The sequence below is a fragment of the Nicotiana tabacum genome, chromosome 5 (genome assembly GCF_000715075.1).
Source record: "Nicotiana tabacum cultivar K326 chromosome 5, ASM71507v2, whole genome shotgun sequence".
NCBI lineage: Eukaryota > Viridiplantae > Streptophyta > Magnoliopsida > Solanales > Solanaceae > Nicotiana > Nicotiana tabacum.
In genome coordinates, this window is record NC_134084.1 from 98,293,809 (window position 1) to 98,311,621 (window position 17,813).

The following is a 17,813-nucleotide window of genomic DNA, read 5'->3' on the forward strand; positions in this document are numbered from 1 at the left end:
GTAAATTCTAGTATTGTAGTTTTGCATACTATTATGTTTAGCTAATTTTTTATCTAGGATTTTGATAAGACCTTATGTAGGATAAACTCTCGTTACGTTTATATATAATTGAACCGTTGGATTTTTCTGCTTGTTCAACTACATGTTTACTAATGTTGATTGAATGACCATCAATTGATTGTGCCTATTTAATATGTATTGTTGTGAGAGGGTGCACTTTTAGATAGTTGTTGAACATATGTGAGAAATCAATACGAGGGGTTTAAAGGCGGGATTAGAAATAACGAAACCTTGGTGCGTAACGAGCGGTGAATTAGTGCCAGCTAGCATAGTTCGAGAGAATATGTCTAGTAAATTGTGGTGGTTGCTCGAAAGAGAATTACGACACCCGTAGTACTCACGTAGAGAATAACTAAGCAAAATTATAGAAGATGTATCGAGAAGGATTCCGACAATTGGAGAAATCATAACCCTAGACTTCCTTAGTCTTGTCTCCAACCCTTAGTATCCATAGTTGTTAATTTACTACTTTAATTTGTCAGTTAATTAGATATAAGAATCTTAATATTTATAACTTAGGAATTGTTCGAGTTTGTCTTCTTATAAGTGATAGTGAACAATTGTAGCTAAACCTTAGTTCTCTGTGAGATTCAACTTCGGACTTTTAGACCATATTTTATTTGCAGCAACTGCTTATCCTTTTTAGGACTAGAGTTGGGTTTGATCAATATTACAATTTTTCTCTTTTAATTTGTATTATAGACTTACCTGTAGAATAAATAAATTTTATTTATATATTAAGATAAAAATAGTATTTAAGCATATATAATATTGAAATAATAAAATATTGAGTATAGTAACAAAATTAATTATAACAATTTGTTTGTAATAATAATTTTGATATTAATAATAAAAACTCAAAAATTTATTTACACAATTGATAATGAAAGAAAATAAAAGTTTAATAATATATATTTCATGCATGTAATATAAAAATAATTATTTAAACTAAAGGTATTATAATATACATTATATGTTTTTTAATATTATACTATTTTTCTGACGTTAGATATGCTAGAAAATTAATTTAGTAAATTGCATTGTTCTCACTCAAGTACCATGCCAAGTTTTGCAAATTCTAATGCAATTTCTCGAGAAGAATTAATCTAAATAATTGTCCACTTAATTTCCTAACCTAAAGATAGCTGGAAATATATAAAGTAAACAGTGAATCCGGCTGGCGATAAGAACCCATTTCTTAAAGGGTCTAATCTGTTGGAAGCCCAGTGGGCTTCATCATAACTGGGCTTTAAGAAAGAGAACACACGGAAGAGGGGTTCTGACTTATGGCATTTCCACAGTGTGAGCTTCAGGGTTTTAGCACAGTAAAGCAGAGAAGAAGAGAGAGATGGGGGCAGTGAGAAAAGGATGGTTGGGGCAAATGGGTTTCAACAAAGGTGGAGGAAACATCAATTGGTTCCCGGGGCACATGGCTGCAGCTACCCGTGCCATTCGCCAACGCCTCAAACTCTCTGACCTTGTCATTGAAGTCCGTGATGCCCGTGTATGTTAATACAAGAACTATATATATTAGTAATTTTTTTGTTGATAATGTATAGTACATGTTTTTCTGAGTAATTTGCTGTTCTTGGTCCAATTATTTTTGTCCATTCGCGTGTGTGTGTGTGCAGATACCATTGTCTTCGGCGAACGAAGACTTGCAGCCAATGCTTTCTGGAAAAAGGCGAGTCATTGCCCTCAATAAGCAAGATTTGGCCAACCGCAACCTCATGCATGTATCTATTTTCTATTTCTCATCCTACTACTTATTCCTTTTCAAAGTTAGTCTTTTTGTCTTTTTTGGAGCTTTTAGGGAGCTGAGTAGACTATATTGATGATTCATTTTCTGTAAAATCATGTTCCTTGTACCTTTATGAAATGCATATGGTGGTTAAGGTAAATTGTCTGTATGAAATCCAAAGATAGTGCAGCATTTGCTACTTATTTACTGAGGGTCTAGCAAGAATAAGTAGAACCTTAACAAACCATCCTAAAGTTGCATCTGTTGATCATGTATGTATTTACATATGCTTTTTGTTAGCGAATGCAATAGAAATTTTATTTTATCGTATGATATACTCTTGCTAGCACATGGCAAAGACAATGCAGTTACTTATCTGCTCTAGTTGTATTAAGAATCTCAAAGCTGTGTAGTCTAAAGTATGCTAGCATCTGTGGTGTTACTAGTTAGTTCTTTCAATGGTATTGTCATTAACATTAAATATTTCGACAGTCGCTATTAAAATGAGGCTTATTTTGACATTATTTTTTTATATCGACTTCGAAACTTTGGCTTCTTTGAGGGAATACTTTTTGGGAATTATATGAACCTAAAACTATTTGCTGTTGGCTTTTCAAATTTTAGTTGTTGAAACTTCTGTTTTCATTCCATGCAGGGGTGGATTAGTTATTTTAATTCACGTAAACAAGAGTGTCTCCCAATAAATGCACACAGTAGAAGTTCTGTACAAAAGGTTAGTCATCCTTTTCTCCATGCTCTGATTTTGCATAGCTTGGTATTTGTACACATGTCAATGATGCAATCACAGTTTCTTTTTAACTCTTTCTCTTCACAATAATAGTTTGTAAATTGCAGTGCATAGTTGAATTGTTCTCTTATTAGTATATCTAGAGAAATTTCTTAAGCATGCTTTACATGTTAAATAGAAAATGAATCAGGATTGTCAAGTACGATGTTCATAACCAAAAAGATTTATGACTCACCCACATGCGAGCGGTCTTCATTATAGTACTAACATATATTCATGCAACCGAAAAACCAAAATCTCAACTCTTTATACCCAAAAAGGTGCCAAGTACCTTTGAACTTAATTAGTGTTGACATTGTTCATGAAGGATTATCGGGCAAAATTGCACCTCTTGTTAAATTATGAACCAGATACAGAAGAAATTGAAAAGCTTTCTTCACCTACATTTTATCTGATATGTTTTATTCTTGATTGTGTTGCTTGATGGTGCTACTTCTTTTGTAATAAGAATCTTAAAGTTCCCACTTGTAAAAAGTAGTCATGGGAAAGTTCAAACTGAAACAACAAAAGTAAGAAAGAAAACTACAGAAGATAGGCAAAACCCTGATTAAAGAGTGCTAGTAGACGCTCTAGCAAATATATTTGCCTTATTAACAAATGGAGGTCAGTTCTTGTGTTTGAAACTGTGCTGTTAAACAACATATGCTCCCCTCAAACATCTAGTTAATTGGATCTTGAATCAAGGGATTTGATAATTTTTTATAGGTTGGCAGTTTGCATCTCTTCTGAGAGTTTTTAATCCAAATCTCTATAATTCATATTCCAAAGCTTCTTGATCTGGTCGAGTTCAAACTGAAGGAGGTTATGACAAGGGAACCTACTCTTCTTGTCATGGTGTTGGGTGTTCCAAATGTTGGCAAATCAGCTTTAATCAACTCCATACATCAAATTGCATTATCTCGATTTCCAGGTGAGGCTTGTTTTTGTTGGCGATTCCTGAGTGCTGTTGTAGGAAGCTGATAGTGGCGATGTTTTCGAGTGTATGTTTATAGATGATTATGATCTTAGTGCAGGAGAAGATGAAGAAGGCTAGAGTGGGACCTTTGCCTGGTGTTACTCAAGATATTGCTGGATTCAAGGTTAGAAATATTCAACAACATAGAGGGTCAGATTATCTCCATAGTCCATATTTCCATGAGGTCCTGTGACACTACAAAATTTCATGATTATCTTAACTTATTTGTGCCACCTTTTATTGGATGCTCTTTTGTTGGTTATTCTTACTGATGCTAAACTGCTATTGCATACAGATTGCACATCGACCGAGTGTATATTTGCTGGACACTCCAGGAGTGTTGGTTCCAAGTATCCCAGATATAGAAACCGGGCTAAAGCTAGCTCTTGCAGGTGTGTACCTATTTCAACTGTAGATTATAAGATTGTCATTGAAGTTCTTTTATCTTACTGAGAAGCTGGGATTTGTGATTAGATTTGGTATTTGGGGCATGCAAATAGTCAATTCTGAAAAGACAAGTCGCTTATGAAAAAGAGCTGGCCACTACTTAGAGAGATCTATATGCCTGTCAGGAGCTATCTTCTCGATTCTTGTGCCCTACGAGGAAGGCCACTTCCTAACAAATCATATTTTCTTAACTTGGAACTAATTTTTTTGCAGTACTTGATAGGCATGATTATTGTCTTTTCTGGCCTGCATAATCACCTCACTTCCCACGATCTATAGCTCCTAAAGGACAAAGTAAAGAAAACAAATGATTACATGAAGTTAGTCCGTGGCACGTTTCTGCAGCTAGTTACATTAGATAAGCTCCACTTAGGTTTAGTTGGTCCATTTGCTTTTCTATGTTGATTAATCTGAAATTTTTCTTGTATCAATTCTGAAGTTGTCACAAGCCAAAAAAATTCTGAAGTTCTATCACTTGCCAAATTGTATGAATAAATCAATTAATAGATAAATAAGAACTAATATCCATTTCAAGGTGGGAGAAACGGGTTTGCCATACAAAATTCAACGGGTCAGCAAATTGAAGCAGTATCCATGACAACATTGTAGTAATTTATTCAGGTTCAATATTTGTTCCATTTCATATTTAATGTATAATGCTTATGCAGGGTCCGTGAAAGATTCTGTAGTTGGTGAAGAGCGAATTGCTCAATACTTATTAGCAGTGTTAAACACTCGAGGAACTCCTCTTCATTGGAAGCACTTGGTTAGCAGGGAAAGTGAGGACCTTCACCTTGAGTTGGACAAGAAACCTGAATCTAATATCAAAGATCTTCAAAATAAGAGCAAGAAGCCCATAAACAAATCTGATGTCTACCGTGTTCAGGTGAAAAATGATTTCATAATTTGTTTTTCTTAAAAACTCTACTGTATTTCCATACCTCTTAATGTGAAAAACAAACTCAACTAACTGTGCTGATTAGCCTAGTAAAAGCTGTTGATTTTGTTTTTATATTTTGATTTTGTTGTTGCCATTATTTTTATGGGGGTCCTTTCTGTGCACAGGATATGGTTAGTGAAGTCCAACGCACACTTTACATCACACACTCGGAGTTCAATGGTAGTTTGGAAGATGAAAATGACCTAGAAACTCTAATAGACCACCAGTTTGAAGCATTGCAGAAGGCTCTAAAGATACCTCATAAAGCTTCAGAGGCTCGGATAATGGTATCAAAGAAATTCCTTACTTTATTTAGAACAGGGAAACTAGGTTCTTTTATCCTGGACGACGTTCCTGACGCATCTGACTCTGTATCTTGAATCATCCTTTCAAATTTGTCATCCGTAACTAAGAGCAGAAGTCTGTACCATAGTGTATTATCAATTTCTTTTCTTTTCTTTCAACGTATTATCAATTTTCTTGATTATATTGTTCCTATACCGTGGTCTAGTTATCCATTTCCTTGAATAATTCTCCTATATTGCTAATTCAAGTTAATGAATTTTGTTTAGTGACTCTTTACTTTTTAGAAAATGGCATCGAGCATGCATTGCAGCAACAGTTTCAGGTTCAATCTGTTGAATGTAAATTTTGATGATAGTTATTTAGTTGATGTAATGTGAACCCAATAATTGTCTAATTTGGTGATTGATTAACAGTGATATCCAAAAATCAATAGAAATACACGTCTCATAATTAATTGATCACGAAGAACTCGCATTGTATAGCATAAAGCCAAAAATACATCAGGTCAGGAGAGATTGAAATTATGCATTTTTAAACTTTCAACTTTTCTTTAGCTCATTCTGTACATGGTATGCGAATAATAAATTTTTATTTTGGTCTGTTTTACTTGAGTCGCATACTTTTCTTTTAGCTATTAGTGTAACTTAAACAAAAAATGCCATAGAGAAACTTTTTTTTCGTTATCAACTTGCTCATAATGTTCTATTCAACTCGGCTTCCTTAATCAAATCAACTATTGTAAAAGTAAATAAATAAATAAATAAAGTGAGAGAAACACGAAGCTAGGTAGTTAGCATGTCATAACGGCAAATAGGGCAATAATGGCTCTTGTCTAACCACTTCGTAATGCAATTTCCATGAAACATATGTGAGCTAAGGCATGCACAAGACTTTTTTCCCACAGTCATCATTCCAACTCTCATCTTCATCAATCTCCATTCTTTCCGGCAGCTACATTTTACTAGCTGGTACCATCCCATTGAAGCGCGATAATAATTCTTCTTCTTCTTCAACCCTCCCATCCCAAACATATACAATTTTCAAAGTTAAACCAACGAACAGCTCCAAGTTTTGGCGAGTATTACGTACCTGACGTATCAAATAATGTATGAGCTCCTAATGATAAAACACAAACGTGTTCTTGAGATTTCCTTGCATGACACGGTAGAACGTGTATAATCTGGGATGAAGTGATTTGGTCTCAGTTCACCTATATATTGGAGCGCGCTGTGCAGGCAAGTGATGTGGTTTTATATACCAAAACTCTTGTCGAGTATAAAGGTGAAATTGAAGGGCTAAACTAGGAGGAGAAATAATTCTTTCGTCATTGATTCTTGCTTGTTGAAAATTGAATGGCTAAAGAAGCAGCAGAAATAATATTATCGTTGTTATTGATAATTAGTTGTTGTGGTAGTGTTCGAATGTCGCAGTGTAGTTTCATGAGGATGCTCTTCGAAAGTAAAGCGTGGTTGCGACCCCTAGTTTTATAGCTGATAAGCAAATCCTAGACGAACTCAGCTTAGGAACTGATAAGCAAAAGGAAAAATCAAGTTACAAACCAGAATTATTTTTAATTATTTCAATCAAAATGCAGAAACCAAAAAAATTCGAATTGCAGAAACTTCGATCATGTGTCTGGTGGAAAAAAAGCAATTGAGCTATGCTTCATGGGACGAGGTTTTTGCACAATCCTCTCCAGAAAAACTCTACCCGACAGGGCATATTGACCAAGCCAAAAACTGCAAGACGTGTTACACGCTTATCACTTAACCATGGTTATGTGACAAATTTCTATCACTCTAATTTTTTATTGATAAGGTCAAATTGCTTGGTCTCCCGCTGCCATCCGAAAGCAAGAAACAAATTTAAGAAAAATAAAAACCAAAAAAAGGAAGAAATAACGCGGAAGGGAAAGTAATCTCAGTTTCTTGCGCTTTAGAAAATTTGTGACACACAGAACATTCGATGTAAGAATGCTACTTGTTATTGAGCTAATACAAGGTATTGGGCGGTTGTTCATTTAACCCTTTTGAAAAATTGATTTGCGTACCATGCATTAGAAAAATCAACTGAAAAAATGGAGATTTGACAAAGATTTAACCAAAAAAGCCTTCATTTATTTGCTTCAATCAACTCCCTATACTCTCTCTTCATTTTGACACCTGATACAGTCCTGCATATCCAAAAAAAAAAAAAAGAATTAGCACGAAACAAGTCAAGCTGCTTAAAAAATTAGATGCTACCAAACTTGCTTTTTCCAACGATTCTCTGTAGTAACTAAGGCAGACATCGGATGGTGCAGAAATTAGGGCAGGACATGGATGACACTAGCTAGAGGCAAGATGATAAATGTCAAACGAGTTTCAACTAATAACAATGCTAAATGCTAGCATAACACATGCAGAATTTGAGGCTCCATTTGGTTGGTACAAAATATGTTTGTTAAATTTCATGGAAAATACATGACAAATAAAACTTATTTCCTAATTAGGTGTTTGGTTGGACTATACTATGTGATAATAATGGAGAGGGGAAGTGCGTTAAGGGAGCCGTGCTTGACGATAGCCATGAGTAGCAGAGAACAACAAAGCAAGGAGAATGAGCACATGTATACAGAGCTGTACGCGGAAGTATAGTTCTCTTTTCCTCATTTGCTATGTAATAAAGAAGAGCAAAAAGAGAATGAGGGTTTAATCAAAGATGATATCTTCCTAAGAAACATCAAGACCAGAACAAAAAGAATTAAGTAAATCGATTCAGGACAATGGAAAATAAGAGTGAAGCTGCAAGAAAATGCATTTCCGACGAAATCAAGTTCATCGGGCTTGAGCCCAACTAGCGAGGCTTATTTTACTTGGTGTATGGTGAAGCTATGAAAGAGTGAATGAGATGGAACTCGTGCAACAAAGAACTAAGAGAAGAAGACAGCTGTTTAGGTCATTTAGAATATAGAAATTAAGCAGTTTATACTTTTGGAGGGAAAGAAAAGCCAAATGTAACCAACCTGAGCATTTCCTTATTCTTGAAAAACTGTACACATGGAGTACCCATAATTCCAGCTGCCTCAGCAATCTCTGGATCTTCAGTAATATCAATTTCAACAAAGTGTACATGCTGGTCAAATTCATCGATGACCTGTTGCACAAGCACAATGGAACAGGTTAGTTATAAGCACTACAAAAGCCAGTACTCAACAGCAAAGCAGCTAAAGGAATCAACTATTACCGAGTAGAAGTAAGGATGATGCAAAGTTAATTGAAACACAAAGCTCTTTTCTTTAAAACAACCTTTATAGGGGGTCCTTTGAGGTTTATCTCAAGATTCGGTTATTCCTCCATTGAAATCATAAGATTTCAAGTAATCACCTTTCACAAAAATGATATATGATACTGAAACAGAAACTTTTAAGACAAATTAACCACATCGTGGATCAATAAAGTTTGACAGGACGTAACACTTCACACTCTTCACAAATTGGTCTTTTGACTTGCAAGAGAAATGTGATGTCTGGCTAACTTTTTCTTTTACAATTCACTAATGTAAAAAAGAGTTGATGGCTAATTGAAAGGACACATAGAAGTTACACATCCTCTGGTAAGATTTCTATCAAAATGAGTTGCATACCTTGCTAAGAATCGGTTTCAAGGTCCTACATGGACCACATGTTGGTGATGTATATAGTACACAAATAATCCTTGAGCTCTCGTGGTACAATTTCCGTAAAGCATACTGAGAAGGAAAACAATAAAAATGATCATCAGATAGGAATGCAGACTATGGTCAGAAAGATCTGAGCTTCCTAGATCTCATACCTGGCCCTTATGCTTTGTAAGTGTTATATCAAAACCTTCTTGGACATCTTTCTCGGTGAGTTCCTTCTTAACTTCTTCAGTAGGGGGCTGATGAATCAAAAAATCCAGGAAGATTCATGAGATAATGAACTATTGGTCTAGGATATTGGACAATAGTGCAAATTCAAAAGGATATAGTTACTTATATACTTAAAAAAAAAAGTGGGAGTTTTGTTAGGGAAGTAAGAAGCCCCATGGTTGGTATAACCCAGTTCACTTCATATAACCCATAAAGTAGTACAAATATTATTATTTTTTATAAGGTAAGGATAACAACAACAACAACGACCCAGTAAAATCCCACGAATCTCACAAGTGGGGTCTGGGGAGGGTAGTGTGTGCTTATAAGGTAAGGATAAAGTAGTACAAATAAATCACTCATCCTTATACTGCATAATATCACCAAAAAGCTCAGCAAAAACAGAAGATAGCTATGTTCTTCTGACTCGGGTGCAGGTATCCGATCCGAGTGTGGATCTAGAGGTCGGATCCTTCATAATCTGAATTTTAAGATTCGGGGTTACAGATCCAAGTAGGGATATGGGTGTGGGGATTCTGCAACAAATAATTCAAAATTCTAAAAATAGATCTATAAAGATTTACTAAATTATGAGAAATATTCTGTGGAAAATTTATAGGTTGTGGAGTGCAACCAATGATTCAATCTTTCGTTTTGAGAATTTCTCAAGTTGTAGGCACTAGCAAGCACCAAGTAAAATTCAATCCTTCATTTTTCCTCAAATTTGTCCATGGATTGTGGTCAAAGTACCCGATCTCGATTGACCACACCCAGTACGAATCCCAACCCTTACAGTCAATGTTATTAAAAGCGAGCGCTTCTCGCTTAAAGCGCAGAAGCGAGGCAAGGCGAGGGGTCTACGCTTTTTTGCCCTGAAGCGCGCACACTTCAGGCAAAAAAGTGAGAAGCGAGCCGATGGAAAAAAGCGAGGAAAGCTCGCTTAAGCGAGGTCTAGCAGCTGCCTAGGGTTTTTTTTAAAAAAAATCAAATACACTTATGCACATTCTTCCAAACACATCTGCTTCTCTGCTGCGACGACTCTCTTCTTCTCTCAACTACTGCAAGCCTTCGAGTTCTTGTCTTCTCTCAGGTAAGTTTCTCTTCTTCTCTTCTCTTCTTCTGCTTCTTCTCTTTCTTCTCTTCTCTTCCTCTTCTGATTTTCTCTGCTACTGTTCGACTCCTCTCATCTTTTCTCTTCTTCCTTTCTATTTTTTCATATCTTCTTTTCTATCCTGCCTAGTTTTCTATTTTAGGGTTCTGCTCTGTTTGTTTTTTTTTTAAATTTCTGCTGTTCACTGTTCGACTCCTCTCCTCTTTTTTCTTCTTCTCTTTCTCCTCCTTTTCTAATTTTGTCAGTTCTTTGTTCTGCCCTGTTTTCTATTAAAAGCGAGTGCTCTGTTTTTTTTTTAATTTCTGCTGTTCACTATGCTTCTGCTCTGTTTTTTTGCTGTTCACTGTTCTGCCCTGTTTTAACAGTTTTTTTTTTTGTTGTTAAGAATAGGATGTTGCTCCTTTTGTGATTTGGTTTTGCATTTGCTTAATATGTTGTGACTTTTGAGGATTATTGACTATCTAGTTTAGTATCTATTATTTACTTCTTAATTTAAGAATTAAAACATTTGCTTAATATGTTATTTTTATTAAGTTCTTGGTCATTTATCTTTGCCTATTTAATATTTATTTATTTATGTATTAAATTGCGCTTCACATGAAAAAGTGTGCGCTTCGCTTCACGCTTTTTGCTTCGGTGAAGCGAGGCCTCTCTTTTTTTTGCTTCTCGCTCTCCAAAACACTGCGTACAGTACTAGTGTCGTGTCGACACGGGTGCGGCGATTAAAATGAAGAGTCCGCGCAACATAGGAAGATAGTGCAACATTGCCAAGCATCCATAAATTAATCAACTATAAAGTGTAATTCTCTAGTTTTCTGTTTCCCCATGAAAAAACTAAAATTGAAAGGGTAACTCAAACGAAAACTTTAAATGCATCTCTTTGATGTTTCAGCATAACAGTTTCTTTTTCAGACCACCTTGATGGAATTGTCGCAATCAAGATAAATTGAAGGCCTTTGTTTGCAAAGATGACTTTCCCGCTTTCCTTTGTGAGGGAGGTTTGTGCATTCACTAAGCTAAAAGAGTTCATACAAACTATTATTGTCATAGATGATACGACAGTCCATAAGTAATAATGTTCTAAATCCTCTCTTATCAATCACATTCAAATACCATCCAGTAAGTGTAGACAAGCATGCAGATTCACACGAATACTCTAACACCCTACATTATTCCATACATTTTAGAAAGCATTAAATTAGGTCACTAGGATACCAGCACTTGTAACTAATAAGTTGCAATTTTTTTTAAAGACCAATAACTTACAATTCATGGGAATACCAAGGCTATGAAATTGACAAATACATACCTATCGAAGAAAATGCAAAAACTAAATATAAGTCAACAATGTTTGGGCGCTGGATTAAAAAATCACTTGAGAGCATGATTATATACGCGTATCAAATGACTTGTAAAGGAAATATACAGGACCGAAAATCAATTTCTTTTAGAAGTCAGATACCTGGTGAAATTCAATAAGAAGATTTTTGCTTGTGAGATATCTCTCCACTGATAGAGCAGCTACACATCCTGAGCCAGCTGCAGTGATGGCTTGCCTCCATTCATGATCCTACGTATGGAGAACATGTCATGATGATATGAGGAAGTATCACACTATAAGAAGTTGCAACGAGAAATCACAAGATGAGTTTCATTCTACAGGAAAACGGTGAGAAAAATAACTTCAAAGGAAAAAAACAAATGTTTTATACTATCATGAGTTAATCACAGGTTTTCCTCTACCCAGGTAACCTAAGAATTCAAAAACAGAAGGTCTGAGAAATGGCATCACACTACATTTTATTGGATGGCTCCCCTCTCTCATTGCAACACCTTGAAAATTAAATTTATAAAAGAGAGAGGAACTTATTTGACACAAACTTCTCTTGAGGACTTAATTCAGATGTTTCAATGAACAGGCTAGAGTCATGATGTTCATACAGCACACAGGATACATCTAAAAAGGTCATGCATAATTAACCTGAACTTTCTTAGGAGTGCAATCACCACCTTTTTTTTTTACCACCTGAAGTACAAGAATAGCAAAAAGAAAAAGGAAAAAAAAACAGCAGGAATAAAATAATAAATTGCTGTAAGTACCTGTACATCTCCAGCTGCAAATACACCTTCCACAGAAGTGTTCGCCGTTCCCTCCTTGACCAATATGTAGCCTGAGCTATCAAGTTCAACTTGGCCTTCCAACAGTTGACTATTTGGTGAATGACCTATACCATAAAACAAGCCTTTTGCCTCAATCACGGATTCTTCCTGAGTATCAGCTTTTCTGATCAAAATTCCTGACATCTGGCCCTTAGGGTTGCTGACGACATCCACGGTCTCAGTGTTGAAATGCACAGTGATGTTTGGATTGTTGAAAACTCTGAAACATTCCGCATAATCAACCTGTTAAACAAACATTTCAGGGAGTTGAAACTTGAAATATATAGCTCATTAGTAATTCAATCCGCTTCATAGGTCAAATAGATATGTGACAACATTTACAGAAATAGGTGTGACGCAAGAAGAATAAAAGCGACAATAGCTTGAAGCGGGGGAAGAGGCAAAAATGAAAAATAATCAGCAGCAAACCAAAGTGAGCTGTCATTACAGAGACAAACAAGAAACACTGGATTATTTAACATATCACTCATCAGAGGATACACCTACATTGGTCAATCATGTCACGCGACTTGCAGGTGCATGCTGAACTCAAATCATGATGATATTGTAATGCAGAGAGCACATTCACTAGTGTGTACAACACAATATTGAACCCTTTTAAATTGGTATTAATTGCAATGCCTATGAGGGAGAGCCCATAGTACGTACTAGAATAGAGTAATAAAAGATACAAATCTTTGTTGACTCCCTTTCAATGACATTGTGAAGTCAATATTCCAAGAACTGTCTATTGTACTTAATAAGATAATGAAATAAAACGCTGAGTATTAAAGAGCACAAACAAGACAGGCATTGATGTATCTCAGATTGTGGCCTTCGACAAGGCCAAGCTCACAACAATCATTGGGATCTTCTACAGTGAGTGCTTTATATGGCAAGGCCTAGGAGAAGCTAAAGGAGATGGCTAATTTTGGAGTGTGTTATTCTGCTCTCACAAATGTAGTGATAAGTACGTTATAAAATGTGAAGGAGCTGGGTGTGATGAAAGCAATATGGATAATGAAGTTTGGGTAACCAAAGAAAAGTAAATTGTCAGGTTGTTTCTAAAGGAGAACTGAGGGGTCAGCAAGATACGAAAACTCCGAACACAATGACTTTCGTCATTTAAGTAGGCTTTTACAGCTTGGCACCTTACAAGTTGACATCGTATATAGCATACCCCTCCCAAAGAGAGAGAGAGAGAGAGATTCATTAAGAACCAGAATTCAATTAGAGAAATACTGCTGATATGGCAGGCTACTGTATCTTGAATTAGATTCAGCACTAGAAAAGAAGGGGGGGGGGGGTTGTTGATAAGCATTAGGAGGACTTCTGAAAAAAGGAAGATAACAACGATAAACAGCTAATGGAAATTTTAAGATATTGATTCGTCTTCTAGAACTAATGGATAATCAGGAAACACATTTCTCAACCTCAAAGATCCTGTTCTTTCAAATATGATTATCCTATTGAACATCCTTCTGCAACATGCTTATGTGCATATCTGCATGCAAAGTAACTGCATTTCAATTATCATCAAACTAACATATTATGCATTCTCAAGTTCGCATCTTTAACGGGTCATAAGGAAAAGTCATGTGGTTTTTTACATGAATATGAAGTAAAGAACCAGCACCTTCAATGTAGATAGTGATTTTTTTTAAATATAGGTAAAACAGCTATGTGTATAGACATCTTAGAGTAAGAGAACTACTCTAGATGTTTTTACAGATGACAGTAAAGTGTCCTATGTGTAAGTAGCCATGAAATGACATTTGAATAACACTCCTATCATTCATCTCTCAGTCTGAAATGCCTAGAAGTAACATTGACAAGTTCACAATATTTAAATTCCACATCATTTCAAGCCTTTTAAACTAGGAAAACATTTGCAGAGAAGGAGAGTATTATATGACCCTAACATTTGAATAACACTCCTATCATTCATCTCTCAGTCTGAAATGCCTAGAAGTAACATTGACAAGTTCACAATATTTAAATTCCACATCATTTCAAGCCTTTTAAACTAGGAAAACATTTGCAGAGAAGGAGAGTATTATATGACCCTAACAGCCCTCTCCCAAAGAAAACAAAATGGCCCATCAGATTACAACTTCAATTTTGAGATGAATTCTAATGCCTTGTGCTACAACAATTTGAGGGGAAAAAAGAAAAATGGAAATAGGAAATGTACATAAACATCAATTACCTATCTTGCATTGCCCTTGATGCTCTTAGTTGGTCCTTGCGGACAAGTAAATGGACATGGCCGTGCATACTTTGTTAAGTATATTGCTTCCTCTGTAGCTGTATCACCACCTCCAACAACAGCAAGGACCTGACCCTTGAAAATTGGTGATGCTCCATCACAAATTGCACAAGCACTAATTCCTCTGCTCCAAAATTCATCTTCACGGGGCAATCCCAACCTTTTTGCATTGGCTCCTGTAGCCACAATAAGGCTATGACACTTTACCTGGAAAATACAGAAGTGAGCATTGATTCAATATAATGACGCTAATGTGGGAACCACATGTCTAGTGTCTACTGGTGTGAGCCAACTAGAAGTCTAAAGAATCAAATTTGCATCTGCAAGAACTAATGCATTTCAAACTCAACATCTCTTACAACATATGAAACGAATGAAACAAGCATCCCTGTTGTTATCACGGAGGAAATAAAAGAGAGCTGGTACCGCATATGAAGATATACTTTCCTGAACAATGACTATCAGAAGAACCTCAGAGACTTGAAGGATTCTAGTCGGAAAACAAAAGGTAACAATGTTCTTTATTTCACATTTAAAAGGTAAAAAACCAAGGATGCTCTTTCTTTCACACGTCAAAGGTACAAAGAACAAGTCAGACTCTTATATCATGGCTAAGGTATCTTGAAGATCAAGATTAATAGCATGGTTCTCTATAACAATAGAGGAAATTGACCTTATCCAAAAAATGCAACTAATTGAGAGGTATCTTGTTCTGCCTTGTTAACATCTTTTAGAACTCTTAAAAGAAAGAGAAAACCAAATGAGAAACGGTTAAGTTAGCATCTAAGTTCCTGTAATTCTCCCGGGCACTTGTTTAAGAACATAGTACAAACTTGACAAAAACATATAAACTGTTAATTAGTCCAAAGATGTAACCAACCTTAGTGACACTCAAGAAGAGAAGAAAAGATCGCTGGGGTCTTGACAAATGGCAGCCATCCATATATATATATATATATATATATATATATATATATATATATATATATATTACCCCATCAAATTAGTTAAATCATCAGTATAAATTAATAAAGATCAAAGCTCCAATTCAGAAAAGGCAAACTATTTGATGGGGATTAAAGATTGAAACAGTTATAACAAAACCTAGACAGAATAACCTGCAACTAAAGGATGCATCACCTTACGTTCACTACTTTGGACAGTAAAAGGAGTATTCTTCAGATCAATAAATTCCACATCTTCCTGATACAATTCAGCTCCCCATCTCTCAGCTTGTCGCCTCATCCTAGCAAAATTACATAATTTCTCAGCGTTCAAACCTTGTCTATAACCAAGGGAACTTCTAATAGATGAACGAGAATAAAGGCCCAAAAGCTTTTCTTGTACCTATCCATTAAGTCAGGGCCAGTTATCCCCTCAGGAAATCCAGGAAAGTTTTCTACTTCAGTTGTTGTCATCAACTGCCCTCCTGGTACACCACCTGCTTGAAACCCCTCAAACACTACAGGCTTCAAGTTGGCCCGAGCAGCATAAATTGCTGCTGTATATCCAGCTGGACCTGATCCTATTATAACCAAATTCTCAATACCCTGAGCTGCAACAAACAAAACACACCAGAATGCTCAAAATTATACTATACAATTGCTGAGCTGCTGACGAGTAAACACCTCAAATTAAAAATATAAAATATAACAACATAGCAGCTGTATGATGGAGCAAGAAAATAATGAAGAAGCATGAGATAGATAAACTTTTCTCAAGTACCTGTACCGAAATAACTACTATGAGTTTTAAGTTATATACACTAAGAAATTTTTTCATACTATCAGGTCATTTTTTACCTGTTGCAGGCTTGCAGCAGATACATGTCTTTTTTTTAGATTACAAATACCACATTTTAAGGAGGCTTGCCTGTAGATATTTTTTGGCTGACCTGATGGTACAAAAAATTCTTTTTATACGACTTTTAACTCAATAACTATTTCATACTGCATTATGTACCAGCATCTTATTATAATACAAATGCAATTTCGATTATACTTATGCTTCTTCAATTTTGACTTCAATTCAATAATATCCTCTATATCCATTTCACTCTATCATCATAATTTGACTTTTTTAGTCTGCTGACACAAAAACTTCTGGCTTGACCCGAAATTGGACCGCTAGGCGGAGTTTCAAAATGCTCTAAAAATATACTAATTCAGAAATATACACAGAAGTTTACCTGAAGAACTAGTTTCTACCGGCTCCACGGTTGCAGCGGCAGCTGAGGAGGCTCGAGTTGATAAAGAGGTCGCACCGGCGCGGCCGCGAGTCAAATGACCGTTAAATGAGTCAACTCGAGCGGCTCCACGTCGACTCGAACCGGAGTTGATGACAAATAGACCGGTTGGTATTCGGACAGCAGTTGACAGAGCTGAAGATGCGGCCATGGAGGCGGGTCGGGGCGTTAAATTGCTGCGGATTCGGATTCGGATTCCGATACCAACGGAGTTTGTAATATTGGGGGGAGTAGTATTAGCCATTGGTTTCGGAGCATACGATATCCAGCTGAGCTAAGTTTGGTCTATCAACTAACTACGCGCGCGCACACACACACACGATGGGTGTCTTTTGTTTTGGACTTCGTGCCGTGTATCTATTCGTATCTTCTGGGCTGAGGATAACCACTCAACTAACCAATTTATTATTTTCATTTTCAAGCTAAAAACATAATTCACGTTGTTTTTGTCCTTTGAATAAAATGTCATCCAAACAGTTTGTATGATGCGGAGCTTTTTTTATTAGACAAAGTTTATACTTGGTTGGTGGACGGATACAATATTAAAAATCATTAATAACTCTAGGAAACAAAATAAGATAATTTATTTAGGGAGTAAAAGAATAATTTCTGAGATAATATGCAATGCAAGGAAAAGATGGATTTAAATAGTAAAACTATCCAGAGAGTTTTTCCCTAATATCTTGCTTGCTCGTTACACCCATTAATAGTGTTTTTTGCACATTATGCTATGAATCGGTAACTGATTGGGGAATTATACCAAATTTCGCTTTACTCGGGATTGACTGATTCCCCTATTTTCCGTATCCACGATAGATTCTTCGTGTTTGACTCATGAATGGTTTCGTTATAAAATGATTCAGGTACTAATGGTTATGATACTAATAATGTCGGTACTGGA

The 17,813-nt window shown here is 35.9% G+C and overlaps 1 protein-coding gene and 1 pseudogene across 2 annotated transcripts; one reads left to right on the top strand and one right to left on the bottom strand.

The window, feature by feature from the left end:
- Positions 1–1,334: 1,334 nt before the first annotated feature.
- LOC107800290 (short integuments 2, mitochondrial-like) lies at positions 1,335–5,415 on the top strand. Of its 2 annotated transcripts, none has more exons than XM_016623438.2 (8): positions 1,335–1,564; positions 1,692–1,796; positions 2,457–2,534; positions 3,378–3,519; positions 3,618–3,748; positions 3,860–3,956; positions 4,680–4,897; positions 5,077–5,415. In XM_016623438.2, exons 1-8 carry the CDS (start codon positions 1,409–1,411, stop codon positions 5,329–5,331), a joined length of 1,182 nt encoding a protein of 393 aa, XP_016478924.2. In that variant the 5' UTR covers positions 1,335–1,408; the 3' UTR covers positions 5,332–5,415. The 2 variants fall into 2 exon arrangements, with proteins under 2 accessions (XP_016478924.2, XP_016478925.2); XM_016623439.2 differs by having other exon boundaries at positions 1,336–1,564; positions 3,618–3,688.
- Positions 5,416–7,166: 1,751 nt separating this feature from the next.
- On the bottom strand, positions 7,167–17,424 carry LOC107800295 (thioredoxin reductase NTRC-like; annotated as a pseudogene).
- Between the last annotated feature and the right edge of the window lie 389 nt (positions 17,425–17,813).